The sequence below is a fragment of the Coenobita brevimanus genome, chromosome 50 (assembly GCF_032717465.1).
Source record: "Coenobita brevimanus isolate Jiangsu-jjx chromosome 50, ASM3271746v2, whole genome shotgun sequence".
Taxonomy (NCBI): domain Eukaryota; kingdom Metazoa; phylum Arthropoda; class Malacostraca; order Decapoda; family Coenobitidae; genus Coenobita; species Coenobita brevimanus.
This window is the reverse complement of record NC_137003.1, coordinates 40,198,158-40,212,636: the sequence shown is the minus strand read 5'-3', so window position 1 is coordinate 40,212,636 and position 14,479 is coordinate 40,198,158. Positions and strand designations below refer to the sequence as shown.

General features: G+C 41.4%; 1 protein-coding gene across 1 annotated transcript in view; it reads left to right on the top strand.

The window, feature by feature from the left end:
- The window catches only part of Gapvd1 (GTPase activating protein and VPS9 domains 1), a 160,471-nt gene that overhangs the window by 130,189 nt on the left and 15,803 nt on the right, over nucleotides 1-14,479 (top strand). The window contains exons 19-20 of the mRNA XM_080272171.1: nucleotides 7,773-7,845; nucleotides 10,908-11,105. Coding sequence (XP_080128297.1) covers nucleotides 7,773-7,845; nucleotides 10,908-11,105 — 271 coding nt within the window. The remainder of the gene's footprint in view (nucleotides 1-7,772; nucleotides 7,846-10,907; nucleotides 11,106-14,479) is intronic.

The window sequence follows — 14,479 nt, the reverse complement described above, 5'->3', positions numbered from 1 at the left end:
GTGTCGTCCTGTCTCGGCTACCTCCCTTTCCTTGGGGGAAGCAGCCTAGGTATATAGATGAGGAAGGGGCAGGGAGTCTCAGAGATTGGGCGTGCTTTAGGCTTTGCAGCTTCCACCGTTGGGACTGTGACAAAGAAAAAGGAGATGTACAAGAATATGGCCACCTCCTTCTCTACAATTGTATACGGGTATTGCATACTTCAAAATGGGGGGGGGGGTAAAGTTTAGGTGGGGGGTCCAAGGTGGTCCTGGGACGCATTCCCCCATTTATATGTATATTTCAAAGGGGAAAATCGTTCCGATATATGAAATTTCGAATTACGAAAGTTTTTTTTTGGTCCCTATCCTTTTCGTATATCAAAGACTCACTGTATTCCAAACAGATTTCAACATTCCAACAGCTCACCAAGCCTGTCTAATCCTCTCCTCAATTTCATTGTTTAATGATCCTTTAGATGATACAGTTGTTCCCAGATTTTTAAAATTTTCTACATTCTTCACCACATTATTCCCAATTACACAATCGATTTGGTTCTCCACGTTCATATTAATAATTTCAGTCTTTCCATAGTTTATTCCCAATTACACAATCGATTTGGTTCTCCACATTGATATTAATAATTTCAGTCTTTCCATAGTTTATTACCAATCCCACTTTTTCTCCTTCCTCCACCAGACAATCGAGTACCCTCTGCATCTCATAAATACTTCCACAAATCAGTACAATATCTTCAGCATAGTTTGAATCCATGTCTCTTATTTTCTTTTCAGTTAATTCCTGCACATGTTCTCCTTACAACCTTTCTCATAACATAATCCCTAGCCAAAACAAACAGCAAAGGTGAAAGAACTCCTCCCTGAATCACTCCTGACCTAATTTCAAATGAATCACTCAAAGAACCACCCACCATTACTTTACAAAAAGTACCTTCATGCAGGCTTCTAATAGTATTTACTAACTTTTCTGGTATACCATAGAATCTCATAATTTTCAACGTAGTTCCACGTGAAACACTTTCAAACGCCTTTTCAGAATCCACAAAACACATACTAAGTGGCATTTTCGTCTCATTAGTTTGTTGCATTAGGTGCCTTACAATAAAAATCTGATCATTACAACCTCGACCCTTTCTAAATCCCGCTTGTTCTTCTCTTAAAATTTTATCTATTACTGGCTCTGTTCTGTTCAACAAGATTTTGGAAAAGACTTTTGCAACTACAGGTGTCAAAGTTATCCCCCTCCAATTTCCACACACTCTTAAATCTCCCTTTTTTGGTATTTTTATAATCACTCAATTTTTCCACTCTTCTGGAATTTCACCATTATCCCAAGCCACATTAAAAAGTTTCAAATGCGCATTCATCAACTCATCATTTTCCACTTTAAGCATTTCAGGAAATATTCCATCCTCTCTTGGGGCCTTAAAATTCTTTAATTCCTTTATAGATTTTGCTACCTCTTCCAAGGTTATATCCCCTGTTTCTCTCTGCAAATCACTCTCATCTGGCAAAATGTTCTCATCAGCAGGGGTTGTTCTATTTAGAACAGATTCAAAATGCTCTTTCCACCTTTCTTTTATATCCAGATCTTTAGTCAACAAGTTACCATTTCTGTCTTATACAGGTATTTCTTTCCTTCTCTTTTCAGTCCCAGTTAACTCCTTTGTGGCCTGATACGCTGCTTTTATGCTCTGACCGTCATTTTTACCTAATTTCTGTCTCTTTTGCCTTTTCATCATATAGCCTCCTCTTATCACTTCTAACGAGTCTTTTTACTTCAGAACATAAACTCCAATACATTGCTCTGAGTACTTCAGCTGCCTGGCCATCAACATGTTGTTCTTCACTTCTTAACTTCGCCTCTTTCCTTTTCTGAATTGCATTCCATGTTTCATCTGACACCTACTTTTTCCTTCTCACTTTTCCCTTTTTATTAAGAGTAACCTTAGCACTCTCATGCAAAACCTCTTTTACCTCCCTCCGCATTTGATTAATATCATTGTCCTCAGATTTCCCTATGCAATTACATTTTATATCATTTGACAGTAGCCATAATATAGTACTGTACTGTATATTTATGTAAGTCTTCAGTCATCGCTGAAGGCTTAAGTGAAGGCTGTGTTCTGGCATGAAAAATTTTCTCATATAAAACCATGCATAAGACTGAAGATAGTAGAAAGTGTGTTTGATTTTGTGGTGAGGTAAGTCACTATTTGCGTAGCCAATTCAGCGTTCCATATCCATAATGGTACATGAATGAGAAATGGTTCAAGCACAATATTTGCAGTTAATGCATAGGAGTAAATAACTTACGGGAAAAAATGAGATGCCTTGAGAAAGTGATGAAACTTTTCCCCCTGCAAGCTCTCCCACCCCTGTGAGGAGCAGCAGTGTCCAGCCAGCCCAGGTTTTCCCACTCCAATGGGCCAGGCTTCAACTCACTCACCACCCAAGCCCTCGGAATCCTGGCTCTATCTGCTACACCAAAAGCTTTCCCCACATTCTGACTGTTCACATAAACGTATCTGATAGAGTCAATCCAAATCCTGTCACATTAAAAAAGGGTGCCAAATCCCTGATCGTACAATTCTTCTCACAGCATTCATCCAGCCAGCTCATTCTCTTGTCAGTCACCTAGCCTCACTGACTTCCATATCTCTCTTTTCCTCACACACTCATCCCCCATATCCAGCCACCTTCTTCTTGGCCTACCTTACCTCCACTTTCCTTCAAAATTCACTCAGGTATACATTTTTCACCACTCTGTTGTTATCCATTCTCTCCTCATAACCATATCATCTCAGTACACTCCTTTTGATTCTGGTGTCCACAGACTTCCTCACTCTGCATCTTTCACGAATCACAGTATAGGATTCCGTATCCCATCCACTTTCTGTACTCCACATACATTCCTCAGCAGTCCCATCTCCATTGCCATCATTATTGACTTTTCATTTTCATGCCACACAATAGTCTTACATCCATATACAGTAAAACCTCGATATAACGGACTTCAGTAGACCGGAATTCGCTTTTATCGGACTCGAGGAGCTACTGGACTAAATTCCTGTATATCGGAAAAAGTCCTATAAAGCCATAATCTTCCGGACTGCCTGACCACTTAAGCTGTGTTCACTGCAATAATGTAAATAAAAGACATGTTTTTCAGTGTACAGTACATTATTACAGTATTATATATATTATACCATTTGATTAAGATAGTGAAGTTATAACACAGTACAGTACCACAATGGTAGTCAAAACAGTTTAAAAACCGTTCATGTGATCCGGACTAAAGTCTGATATATCGGTAAAAGTCCGGCTTAGCAGGGGGAAGTCCAGATGTTGCTTTTATCGGAATTTTTGCATTTTTCAGAATGGTTTGGGCCACAATTAGTCCGTTATAGTGAGGTTTTACTGTATATATATATATATATATATATATGGGCTCGCATAGTGCGCGAGAGATTGGGTGGTGCACGAGCTCGCGCACTGGGAATTCGCGTACTAGGAATACATAATCTTATGGGAATAATTACCTATGGGTGGTACCCCCTCATACTTGGACATTTTTTGGCCCTTAGAGACATAATAAAGGTCGTATGTTTCAGACATTGTACTAAAGCTGTAGCTACAATAACAAAAATATGGGTAGTCACCTTAACAACAGTAGACAACAGGCCTAATGACCTTAAATAACAGGGGTTCCGAGGCGCAGCAACACTTACAGCGCCGCACTCCCCACCGCACCTCCCATCGCACCAACACTTCCCTCCGCAGACTCCTCTTGATCACCTTCCCCAGGAGTATCCAAGTCACTCACTTCGGCCATAAACCCTTCAAAGTCCAATGCTGACACTTCTGACATTGCATCCTCTTCATCCTCAACAGGATCAGGAGCAGACGATGTCGATGGTTCTGCTATTTCACCACCTTGACACGTGACGCGCTCTGTGAGGGGTGGTCGCGCACTAGTAGAAAATGGCATTTTTGAGCCACTCCTTGCCTCTGCCTCGCGTTCTGTGCGGTAAACTCGCGCATTAAAGGGTTTTTGGTTATGATTTTTGGTCACTTGTGCACAAGGCGAATCGCGCACTGTGGTGACGCACACTGTGCGAGCCCACTGTATATACAGTATATATATATATATATATATATATATATATATATATACTGTATATATATATATGCACAGTGCACCCCCACACAATGCGAACTCACACGATGCAAAGTACGGTACTTACAATGTGAGGTCAGTCCAGAAAATGCTTATTTTTATCGAATACGAACTCTGTGAATCAGACTTCCCAACGTGCGAATCAGCTGTATGACCATGCAAAAAATGGACTTCCTGCCATTACTACAAGGGTTGGGCTGGACAATGCAAGCAAGTCACACGAAGGCAGGTGACTGAAAATGAGCCAAATTCAAAATGGCTGGTGGCTGGCCAGCTATCTGCATGCCATCAACTGACTTTCTTGGGTAAACAAAAACTTCTACATATTGCAGCGAGAACACACGTTGTACCTTGCATCCTGCGGTCCGTTTTAGCATCATAGTAGTACCCACCTGTTCATCATGGTCTTAGCTGTTGACTTTGAAGGCTTTATGGCACCATCAGGGGACCTCAGAAGTGACAGTGAGAGTGACAATGGGGCGCCCCGCCCTGCAGGGCAAGAGTAGAGCGTCGGGTACCCACCCCCTCCCTTTTTAACAAGCCCAGAAGTCACTTAAATAAAGGTACATGGTGTTCTGTTTGTTGTTTTATTTGTTGGTCCAACTAGAAGTACTATTAGACAAAGTATTAGCAGGGTAGTTAGGCTGGAAGGGGACCCAAAGACCAAGCTCTGGGTGGGCTGTCCACCATATACCATTTTTCCCATAAGTTCTTTGGTGTATACAATGCGAAATCGTAGAATGCAAGGGTTTCTACCGCCCTTAAACTTGCATTGTGTGAGGGTGCACTATATATATATATATATATATATATATACAGTAACTCGTCTTATTTCGATGCATTTTACTTCGACGCCTCATTTTTCGTGCAAGAAAAAAGTTTTCGAGTTGTCTCACAATTTGCGAATTTCCGTACATTTCGATGCCCCCAGCCGGCAGCCGACGATGCATACCGATGCTCATTTGTTGGCGGCCATCTTGCAACCACCCTGTCCACCATAACCGACATGGCAACCTCCTTCGGTGCATACACCAGGACTATGCCTGAGGCCATCAATATCTTGTCGACCTTGAATGATCTGAAGTCTCAAGTGATGGCCGTCTACAACAGAAACATAAAGGAGCAGAGACAAGCCCGGATCACATGATATATTCACGAGAGACAGAATGTGGCTGCTATTCTGCAAGACTTGGACGTGCCAGCAGGGGTGGATGAAGGAGGAGAAGTGGACAGAGAGGAAGTGGAGGTGCTGGAGCCTGAGTTCAACTTTGAGGGCTTTGGCATAAGTGATGGGGCTTCCCCAGAGAGGCCCATGTCACCTAGTAACTAGCCCATCTACCCTCAACACACCTTCACCTGCCACTCAAGTCAGCCTTCACTTTATTTCTGGTAAGGATTTTTGGTGTTGCAGCTCTTTATAACAGATTTAATGTCTTTTCAGGTACATGTGTATTGTGTTCTACTGTTTTAGCACTAGTAAACACTCTGCATTAAATTTTTGGTAGGGCCAGTTTGGTGTTATAGTACTTTATGATTGAGTAGGTACATGTCCCACCAGAATGCTCCTTTATTTTTCCCATTGATTCTTAACTTCACATTTCGACGTTTCGCGCAGTTTTGGCCGAACATCCGCGGCGTGAAAAACAAGGATTTAATGTATAGATTATATATATATATATATATATATACTGTATATGTATGTATATGTATATCTATAAACAAGATACATACTGTATGTATCCGTCACAGCAAATGTTGCTGAATTTTAAAAATTCCGTGGAAAGCCCCCAGATTGAAATCTTCACAAACCGTCAGGAATCCCACCACCAAAACAATGCAGTGCTGTGTCTCTCCATGAAAGCATTGCAGTGAAACTCGTCACCAAAACACTGCTATTGGTGTTGCCAAATTTGGCGTGTTTATTTCTGATATTACCTGTATGTTCCTGTCTTTTGTTTTCTTCCCATGTTCAGTATTAAATACAGTACATGTACTGTATGTATATCCCACATCCTCAGTACATTTCATACTCTTTCCTCAAGTATTGCATCCCAAAATTGTTGGTTCCCCCCTCTCCCCCATTCCCCCAAGACTGCTGCTATGCACTTTCTCTCTTCGGTATTGTTATGCCACGTGGCAGCAGTGTTTACAATGGAGTTTGGTGTGTTTTTCATCATCCCTGTCTTTCTACATGCCATGCTGGTCTCATGCCTTGTGCTGGCATATGTCATTATGGCACCCCCACCTGCCAAGTGCCCCAGGAGGGTCTTATCTCTTGAAAAGAAGTGGGAGATTATTGGGAAACTGGACGAGGGACGGACAGTGAATCGGGCAGTTGAGTTTTTTGGTGTCCCTCATAGGACCCTGCAGGACATCAAGAAGGCTCAAGAACAAATCTTGCAGTATGGAACTGAATATAGACAGACATCCTGATATTTTGAATGGGAAGTAATAGCCAGACTCAAGCACCAGGATTTAAACCAGGCATTGTTAAAGTGTTACTGACAGCAATAGTGCAGTCATTGTTTTTGTTGTGCTATCTCAGGTTGTCTGATTGAGCAGACCCATCAACTGCAAGCAAGCAACCACCCCAGGAGTGCCGTCTTATGCAGTAAACCGATATTCCCATGCAGCTGACAGTGACACGCTGCAGTGAGGCATAGGGATTAGTGTGTAGGTTTGGTTCCTGAGTGGACACCGCATTTGCATCTCCACCCAGTTAACATGAGCACCATAGTAGGCTCCAAATCACCCCATTTTTTAACCATATGGTCACTATCCAATGTTGAAATTGGTTTCTGAGTTACAGGAAACCACTTGGCTTGTCACTCGGTGTAGTCACCTGAAATGGGAAGAAGAGTAATAAGTAGTGAGAGGAAGGATGTTAGAAAGAGAAGATGGCAGGCACAGAAAAAAAATGATTGACATGAAAGAAGAAGTAGATGGCACTACATCAAGTGAGTGGATGGGTGCTGCCTCTCCTGCCACCACTGAGCAGTGGTGTCATGGTGTGGGCAGTGGAGCTCAAGGATGCAGTGGCGAAGTTTGTTCAATACTTGGCCATAACTGCCACTAACCCCATGGGATTTAGTGTATCAAGAAATTTTGCTACTCTTTGATGAGTTTATTCCCCCTGACATATTTTGTTTTATTTCATTCACTCATGCCTTTGCCCGCCATTCTGTCTCTCCTCAAGCTTGGTTAGGTCTTCTTGTCCTTTTTTTGTCTGCCTTGCTAACCTACCTTGCCTTGCCTAACTTTGCCTCCAGGTATCGGTGTATAGTTTGTGTACTTTACATTATACAGCGCAGTACAGTACACGGACATTTTATCATGTTTATTGTAATATTCAAGGGTGTTTATCCATGTTTGAATAGTTATACAGTACAGTTACTGTATAAGGTTTTATAGGGGATTAGACTTCCTTTGGGGGATTTAGGGAGGGTATTGTTGTATATCAATTTCTGCCAGTTTGCCATCATCTGACACCTATTTGGCTGCCATATGCCGGATAATTTAGAGTTCACTGTATGCTGGTAGTGTAATTAGTGGTTGTTTGGAATAATGACAATGTGAAAATTATCTTGTGTTGCAGGGTTCTTCATGAACACATGAAGAAGCTGGCTGCAGTCATCACACCAAACCACAAGGATCTCAGGATACCTAAGGTAAACCACTAATGATGGATGGAGGTTATGTTCTCACCTCCATTTTCTGTCTTTATTTAGATGAGGGATAGTTCATAATGGAAATGAGTAGGAATATTTGTAGTGATCCTAGTAGAGTTAGGAGAGTTATTAAATGTTGATTCAGGTACATCAGAGGATATGAGTACAGTGGTAACTGTAACCCATTGAGATTCTTATGACTTCCCTAAAGCAGTGATAAGAAACAGGGAAGTGAGCATGGAAGTGAAAAAGTTACTACATGACAGTATTGTGATACCAACTCTAACGTATGGATGTGAAGCTTGGACGTTGTTGGAAGGACACAAGTCAAGAGTGAGAGCAGTGGAAATGAGTTATTTAAGAGGAGCCTGTGGAGTTACACGGAGAGACAGGTTGACAAATGAAGATATAAAGGAGCATTGTGGTCTGGATGTGGATATGATAGTAAGCATTAGGAGAAACACACTGAGGTGGTTTGGCCATGTGGAGAGGATGGAGGGTGAGAAACTGATGAGGAGAGTATGTGAGTGAGCTGGAGGGGGGGAGAGGGAGGGGGAGGCCGAGGATGAGATGGAGGGATGGAATGGAGATGTATATGAGTGAGGGGGGTGTGAGTTGGGAGCAGGGCAGTGAAATGGCGGGGGACAGGGTGATGTGGAGACAGTTTGTTTGTGGCCACCCCATACGGGATTAAGGCATCTGGCAATAGATAGATAGATAGATTTTTATGAAATGTTTTCGCATAATTTCAAATCCAACCTCACAGATTCCGATGACGCATTTATGCGTCATTTAAAGATAATTTTGTAAATATTCACCATAAATTGCATTTACGTGTCATAACAAAGAGACTTGAGCATGATGTCATAGAATGCTTGCTCTGTGCCTGGCAGGCAGTTGTTTTGTAGTTTTGCATGGTTTAAACTAGATTTATATATCTATTATTTATTTATTTATTTTTTTCTAAATACAGTACAGGTATTTTTCTGTGGCAGGGTATAAAGTTTTTGATTTTTGCCTAACTTCAACTCGTCATTTTTGCTTTTTATTTTTATTTTTTTGTTTTCCATTTTTTGAACATACTGCAGTAAAGTACAACTATTCAGCTTTAAAATAACACCACAACCAGCATCCTATCATAAAAAGTGTATTTACACTGACCGATCAAAGAAAAAGATGGCGAAGCAAATATGCGGCCGAGACTCGTAAAAAATTGTGCATCTTTTTCCTTTTGTTGTACTGCATAAGAAGATGCAGAAATAACCATAATGTATACAGAGTATATGGTGCGAGTGGATGCTGAGCTGAGTGAGTTCTTTGATCTAAATGTGGGAGTGAAACAGGGATGTGTGATGTCTCCATGGATGTTTCATGGATGGGGTTGTAAAGGAGGTGCAAGGTAGGGCAGTGGGTGTTGGGGTGGCTCTAATGAGTGAGGGGGAGATGTGGAAGATTCCGATGTTGCTGTTTGCTGATGATACAGTATTGTTGAGTGAAGATGAATGGGAGTTGCAAGGTTTGGTGAATGAATTGGGACAGTGTGTAAGAAGAGGAATCTGAAAGTTAATGTAAACAAGAGTAAAGTTATGGTGTTTGAGAGGATTGAAGTCACAGAAGGCTCAATGAGTTTAGATGGTGAGGATATGGAGAATGTGAGTGCGTTCAAGTACTTGGGTAGTGTGATGAGTAAGGATGGAACTTCTGGGGATGAAGTGCATGAAAGGGTAATGGAGGGGAGTCAAGGACAGGGGGAAAAATGGCTAAATTGTCAACAGTGGATGGGAGTATAGATGACATTAGCAGAACTGAGTATAGCTGGACACTGATAGTACTGATAGATGATACAAGCCACCACTTGAAAGCCCGGGCGAATTCAAAATAACACAGAATCACAAAAGTGACGCCCCCTGGTATGATTCCTTGCTCCCAAGCATCACGAAAGTGATGCCCTGCAGTTAAGGGGTTAATATGCAATTACTGTACTGTGATTTTCCAGACACAAGATCTTTATTCTGTGTAACAACACATTATTTGCAACAGTTAAAAGCATCATAAAGTTGTAATGATACATAGAACTTAGTGAACATGATAGTTTGGATAGGCCAAAGCTCAACTTATGAAGTGATGGAAAAATAATGTGTGAGTAGAGAAGCTCAGTTTAGGACACAAGCATTCAGTATATAGAAATGAATGTAGTAGTGGTAAGAATGCCATCCATGGAATGATGATTTGTTATTGATATACTGTGTTATGTAGTTTAGAGCCTCTCCTCCCTCCCCCTTTTTTTTGGGGGGGGGTGGGGGGGTACCACAGATGAACCCTGTGATTGTTGAGTATGCTGTACTTCATCATTTCCTGTAGTTTGTTACCTCATGGGAGCCTGAACTGGAGATTCTGTTACAGAATTGCCTACTTTTATTTATACAGTAGGTCCCCATTACACAGTATGTTGGCCCTGTGTTCAGAATATCCATCCATCCATCCATCATCCAATCCTACATTGCCCCAAGAGGAGCATATGAGCCTGGGGCTAGGCAGTTGGTCCTGACATTTAACATGAGAGTTTCCAGCCTCACTCATCCCTGGGTGGCATTACATGAGCAATCAATCAATCCCAACCACCCCTTGGATATAAACCTTCACCGGCTCCATCTGATTGGAGCGCAGTAATTACCCACTAAATTTCCAGGTGCCAGCAAAATATGCATCAATATTTTCCATACATTGGATACTGTAAAGTAGGGTAGTCCAGCAAATCAGCTTTGCAGGTAACATTGAAATTTTAATAGGCAGTTTTTCTGTACAGTAGTTTATTGAGGAATCAGCAGCACAAAGGGAAAAAAAAGTGTGATTTTGCTCACACTCAGTCATTCCTGTTTCTTTCTCACTGGTGTACTGTTTTACTAGTGTTGGTTAGAAGAAGAAACAGACCGAACTTGAGAAAGAAACCACACAACAGCAGACAACTTCCGCTCCAAAACAAACAGCCTTGAAAAGGCAGTTAGGTCTGTTGCTGTTTGCTCTCCCTTGTATTTCCTTTGTACTAATTGCCCTTGCCACAGTTGTACCAGTATGAGTGCCCATGGCCAAGTGCGCAAGCAGAGGTAGTGTGCATCAGCGCATACAAGACCCCAGGGGACAAGTTGCAGTGTGTGGTGCGTGCCTCTCAGACGATCATGAACCTCCTCTCACTTGCACACAGACAGTCCGTCCCCGCTGCTGATGACTTCATGCCCGTCCTGGTCTATGTGCTTATCAAGGTTAGTGATGGTTTGTGTACAGTATTATCAGATGATGTTAAAGATTTTAGGGCAACAGTAAGAAGGTTTTGGTGTCTCACAGGATGGCAGATGAAAGAACTCATCAACTTTTTTTTTTTTTTTTTCAAAAGTTTCTCTTACTAAGATAACTTAGATATATGTAAATGTAGTGCTGGAGAGGGATTCCTTCATCTAGTGGTGCCAATACAAATATCCCTCACCTCTGTGATAGTGGACAACAGAGGGGCAGCGATAGCCAGCAGCACTTGGTTCATGTTCAGATGTTTTGGGGTGAGAACAGCAACAGTTAGTATAAATATGATGCAGATCTATTGCCTGCATCTGCAATTTGCCCAGTGTGCACAATACAATGTAAAGATTGTTTTGTCATTGCACTGATGGTTACGCAGGTGTTAAAAATTCATTAGCACTTTTTCCCGACTATTGTGAGTTGACTGCAATCAGATTCAGATAGCTCCCTTGGACCGAAGGAATTAGAAAATATGTTCATGAATTGTTTCAGTACAATGATAACCTTTTTTTTTTATAGTGACTTATGTCGAATGATTCTGTTGATAGGAACCCCTTAGACCAAAGAGTTTAGGAAAAGTCTTTCTTAACTTCTTCAGGACTTGTGGCTTGAGTGTTTACTTTTGGTCACTGACTGATGATTTTGTAATGCAGAAGAGACTCCTTAGAATGGAGAGACTAAGAAAAATATACAGTACTTATTACCGTACATCAGAACTAAAACTTTCATACTCTGGAAAAATGAACTGGCGATTCTCGGTCAGAGAGTTTCCAGCCAGAGGTAAGGAGTTGGCGAGACTGGCTTTTGTTTTTAGAGCCCCCTTTCTGCCCAGTATAGGATATACCTTTAGCACCATACTGATTAAGGCTAGTTTGTCATGAAATGATATTGGGTAAATCTGCAGTCAGCATTGCAGATGGATATGTCAAGTTTCAGGGTTAGCCCTGGCCTCACAAAAAGTGTAGCCAATTTTTTCAAAAGATTCCATACCTGAACGATGAACCAGTTTTTTTTATTTCCAACTATTTTATGTAACAACGTGCAATATTTGTTGTATTATTTTAATAGTGAGGAAAGGAAAATAAAAGTGAAATTAGGAGCACAGAGGTGTAGGTGAGCAAGAAAGTTTGTACTGTTGTAACAGAAGGAAAATATAAAAGAGTATGGATCACTTGGCTCAAGGAATGTGTGGGTAAGATTGAAAGTTGGACTACAAATGTGGGCAGTTGTGTGCATGTATGTGCCAACGCAACATCGTTCTAGTAGAGTGAGAGAAGAGTTCTGGACAAATATGGAAGCATGCATGGAAAAGTTTGAAAGGAATGAGAGAGTGTTGTTGATTGGAGATATGAATAGAAAAGTAGGGAATGTGAAGGTGGATGGAGTAGTTGGTGAGGGGGTGTGTGGCTGCAGAGATGGATGAGAATGGCAGTGCTTTATTGGACATTTGTGCCAGGAGGGGGTTGGTGATAGCCAATACCCTCTTCAGGCACAAAATGATCCATAGGTATACGTGGTGAGTGATGAGAAGGGTGGGAGGTGAGCTGAATGAACGGAAGGTGGTGATTGATTATGTGTGTGTAGATGACAGGATGAAAGGGAGTGTAATGGATGCAAGAGTATATAGAGGTTGGGGGAGTGGACTTTCTGACCACCACTTGGTGATGGTCAGAATCAAGGTCCAAATAATATGGAGAAATAGTAGAAGGGAAGGACAGGAGGAAGTAGTGCATACAAGGAGGGTGGAAAGGTTACAAGAGGTTGGAAAAAAGGCAGAATATAAGAGGGAAGTGGAGAAGTGATTGGGTAAATATGGATTGGAGCAGATGAGGGACGTGGAAGGTGTGTGCAAGATATTCACAGAAGAAATATGTGCAGCATGTGAGGTGGTGTGTGGTGTCACGGGGTTTTTAAAATAAATGCAAAACTATTTAAATGATAATGTTCAATAATATTGAAGAGCAGGGACAATGATTGTCTTACTGAATCAAGCAACGATTACTTTACGCTGGCTTGCTTCGCACAATTCTCTAAGAACGAGAATTTATAAACTTTCTCAACGGTACACAGCAGAGACTAATTAATCAATTGCTGTTTATTAGTACTGTTAGCCTCTGGAGAAAGTTACTTCACCCCTGACAATAAATAACTAATACTAATAACAGTATCAGGTTCTTGCTGATGCTTAACTCCTAGGAGGCAGGCACAACGGATTTTAAGCTTAATACACAAGACTGGCCTAAGTACCAGTTATGAATGGCAAACGTTTATGCAAGCTAGGAGCTATAAGAGAAATAAGCTTATTTGCGGAGAAATGAAACAAGAGTTTACATTACATTAAGCTCAAGATAAAGAACTGTTAAATTTATTGGTTACAAAATAAATTTAACGTTACATTTCAAAATCAAATTAATGAGATTGCACTCACTCACTCACTCAAGAGCTAAATTCTTATGCCTAGGAAAAACACCTTAACTAAACTCTTAAGTCTAGGAAAACGAAAAGAAATACTGGTCAATGAATGCTGTGTATCACCAATGAAGGGTGGGAGTCTGGAGAACTGTAGTCTAGTGGAGTCTGGGTGCTAGCTGACCTCTCATCTCTCACACTGCTGGAGCACAGAACCTCTCTCCGTCACAACAGACACTGGACTGAGTAAACTCGTGGGAAAAAAGGAGCGCTAGGCCGCATTTTTTTAACGGTCGAGCGAGCGAAACGCGCCCAAGACAAATCGCTCATCGGAAGCGCTAATGTCTCACACAAGGACGATCACTTATGACACGGAAAAATTGATTTGACAAGGTTCCCAACCGAATGAGCGGTTACTGAACAATAAACTGGGATTCCACTTGAGTTCGTGGTTTCCCACAAAAGCCAATGTTACTAGCCGACTCGTGACATTACGCCCCTACAAAATGAATTTTTTCCTTATGGGAAAAAATTTGTGTGTATATATATATATATATATATATATATATATATACACACATATATGTACACATCCTAACTCAGTCACACAAGATTCACACTGTGGTGTGTGTGCTATCCTGCTACAGGAGAAAATCACTCGCCAATGAGCGTAAAAACCTCGTATTTACGTTAATAGAAGCAAGCTTGAGGGAAAAAACTCCGTGACGACGGTGAAAATCCTGTACTCAGGTCAAACTGAGCGAAAAGTTCGCTACATTTTCACTGACAACTAATTGTTGTGTAGCGTGGTGTATGTAATACACGGTGTAGGTGTGACAGTTGTAGTGTAACTGTACCTACATGTAAAATGACATGGTATGTCATTTTACATGTGACGACGACGAAGGCAGAGGAGAAGAGGCGTCAGCGTGCG